Genomic DNA, 2,078 nt, shown 5'->3' with positions numbered 1-2,078 from the left:
CCGGCTTAGGAACTCACTGGAGAGATGGCGGCTCTCACTAGAGACCTGCCCATTCTTTTAAAAGTGAGTTCTAACATTGGGTGGTGGTGGCAGCGGTGACGCCTTTAATCCCAGCATTTGGAAGGCAGAGGCAGGAGGATCTCTGAGTTCAAGGCTAGCCTGGTCTACACAGAGAAACCTTGTCTTTAAAACCAAACAAACAGACTGTTGTTGAGATTCACATAAGAAATAAAATTGTACAGGGTTAAGGAGAGAACTCACGGTCGGAGGGTACTCTGGCTCTGGTAATGGAGGTATTCTTTTATCCAAGGTCTTGTCTAGACTTTTTTTAGCTCCGGAAATTCTGAAATTTACAATTAGAAAATTTTGTGATAAAAATGAGCATTTGAGAGGTTAAAATTTCCAAACTGTACTGTGGGAACTTAGTTGAACTCAGTGACCGGCTCCCAGAACCTAGAAACAATGGGAGGCCAGTTCCCAAGAACCCATAAACAAGGGAACCAAGAAGACTTGGCCCAAGAACCCAGAAACAACCTGGCCCAAAACAATTGCCAGGTGGCTAGCCCGCCCCTGGACCCTAGCACAAGCCAGCACCAATCAGAAACCACCCAGTACCTTCCCTTTACCCCAGTCTTCCCTTTTGCCCCAGCAACCACAGAGAAATAAAAAGCTGCCTAAGACCTTGCTCGGGGCCAGACTCCTCTACCCCTGCGAGGATATGAGTCTCGCCCCAGCTAGCTGGAATAAAAAGCCTCTTGCAGATTGTATCAAGTCTGAGTCTTGGTGGTGTGTGGGGTCTTCGCTCCCGGGATTTGAGTGTGGGGTACCTCCGGAAATCTCACACATTGACTACTAAAATACTTTAAGTTGAACATTTAAGACATCTATACTAATACTAAACAGAGAAATCTTTAAGAGATCTTTACCTGACTACTTTACTTTATTTATTTATTTATTTATTTATTTATTTATTTATGTTCAAACTTGAACTTCCTGTATAGTTGAGGCTGGTCTGCAATTCCAGGCACTTCTACTGTCTCAGCTTCCCAGGGTGTTGAGATTATAGGTATGAGTCATTATGGCTGCCCTCTGACTGAACTTTTTTTTTTTTTTTTGGTTTTTCAAGACAAGAGTTTCTCTGTGTAGCCCTGGCTGTCCTGGAACTCACTCTGTAGACCAGGCTGGCCTTGAACTCAGAAATCCGCCTGCCTCTGCCTCCCAAGTGCTGGGATTAAAGGCATGTGCCACCACTGCCTGGCTAATACAGTTTTTCATGTAGTGGTGACCCCTAAACACAAAATTATTTTTGTTGCTACTTTATAACTGCTATCATTATGAATTGTAATGTAAATATCTGTGTTTTCTAATGGTCTTAGGTAACCCCTGAGAAAAAGGGTCAGTCAATCCTCAAAGGGATCACAACCCATAGTTTGAGAACCACTGATCAAAAGAGTTCTTATAACTTGTTTTTTCTATGTGTTTACTGTCTTATCTTGCTGGCAAGCAAACTTGTTAAAGTCACAGTCTTTTACTATTGTTTTCTATGATCTTCCTAGTAACAGGCAAATGTACATCAGGGAATTAATATCTCTACATAAAATGATATAAATTTGTAGAAAGGATTAAAGCAATGTGGAAGTGACTCAAACACTTTCTAGACATGGTAATCCATAAGCTAAATCTTAATTGCAAAGCATATCTTTAAACTGAGAAACATAGTATATTCATGGAACAGTAAATAGCTCCTGACAGTGAAAATGGTAAAAAGCTGTTAAGTAACATTCTGAGAATGCTTGTCTAAGTCTTCTAAAAGAACAAGTAGTCTTCAGAATGAATCAGTAAGAGGCTAGAAAGATGGCTCAGAAGTTCAGAGCTGCTAGGTTTGGTTCCCAGCACCCATGTTGGGCAGCACACAACTACCAGGGTAGATCTGATGTGCACACACACACACACACACACACACTAGAAAGGTTTTGAAAGAATGAAGAAGGCAAAAGACCTCTAACAACATGTCTTAGTCAGGGTTTCTATTCCTGCACAACATCATGACCAAGAAGCATGTTGGGGAGGAAAGGGTT

General features: G+C 41.6%; 1 protein-coding gene across 2 annotated transcripts in view; it reads right to left on the bottom strand.

The window, feature by feature from the left end:
- The window catches only part of Dnah12 (dynein axonemal heavy chain 12), a 154,161-nt gene that overhangs the window by 149,080 nt on the left and 3,003 nt on the right, over positions 1-2,078 (bottom strand). For both annotated transcript variants that reach the window (XM_031361735.1, XM_031361736.1), the window contains exon 4: positions 262-343. In XM_031361735.1, coding sequence (XP_031217595.1) covers positions 262-343 — 82 coding nt within the window. The remainder of the gene's footprint in view (positions 1-261; positions 344-2,078) is intronic.

Source organism: Mastomys coucha, unplaced genomic scaffold (genome assembly GCF_008632895.1).
Source record: "Mastomys coucha isolate ucsf_1 unplaced genomic scaffold, UCSF_Mcou_1 pScaffold9, whole genome shotgun sequence".
Lineage (NCBI taxonomy): Eukaryota > Metazoa > Chordata > Mammalia > Rodentia > Muridae > Mastomys > Mastomys coucha.
Note: the sequence above shows the minus strand (reverse complement) of the source record. Positions and strands in the feature narration are given on the sequence as shown.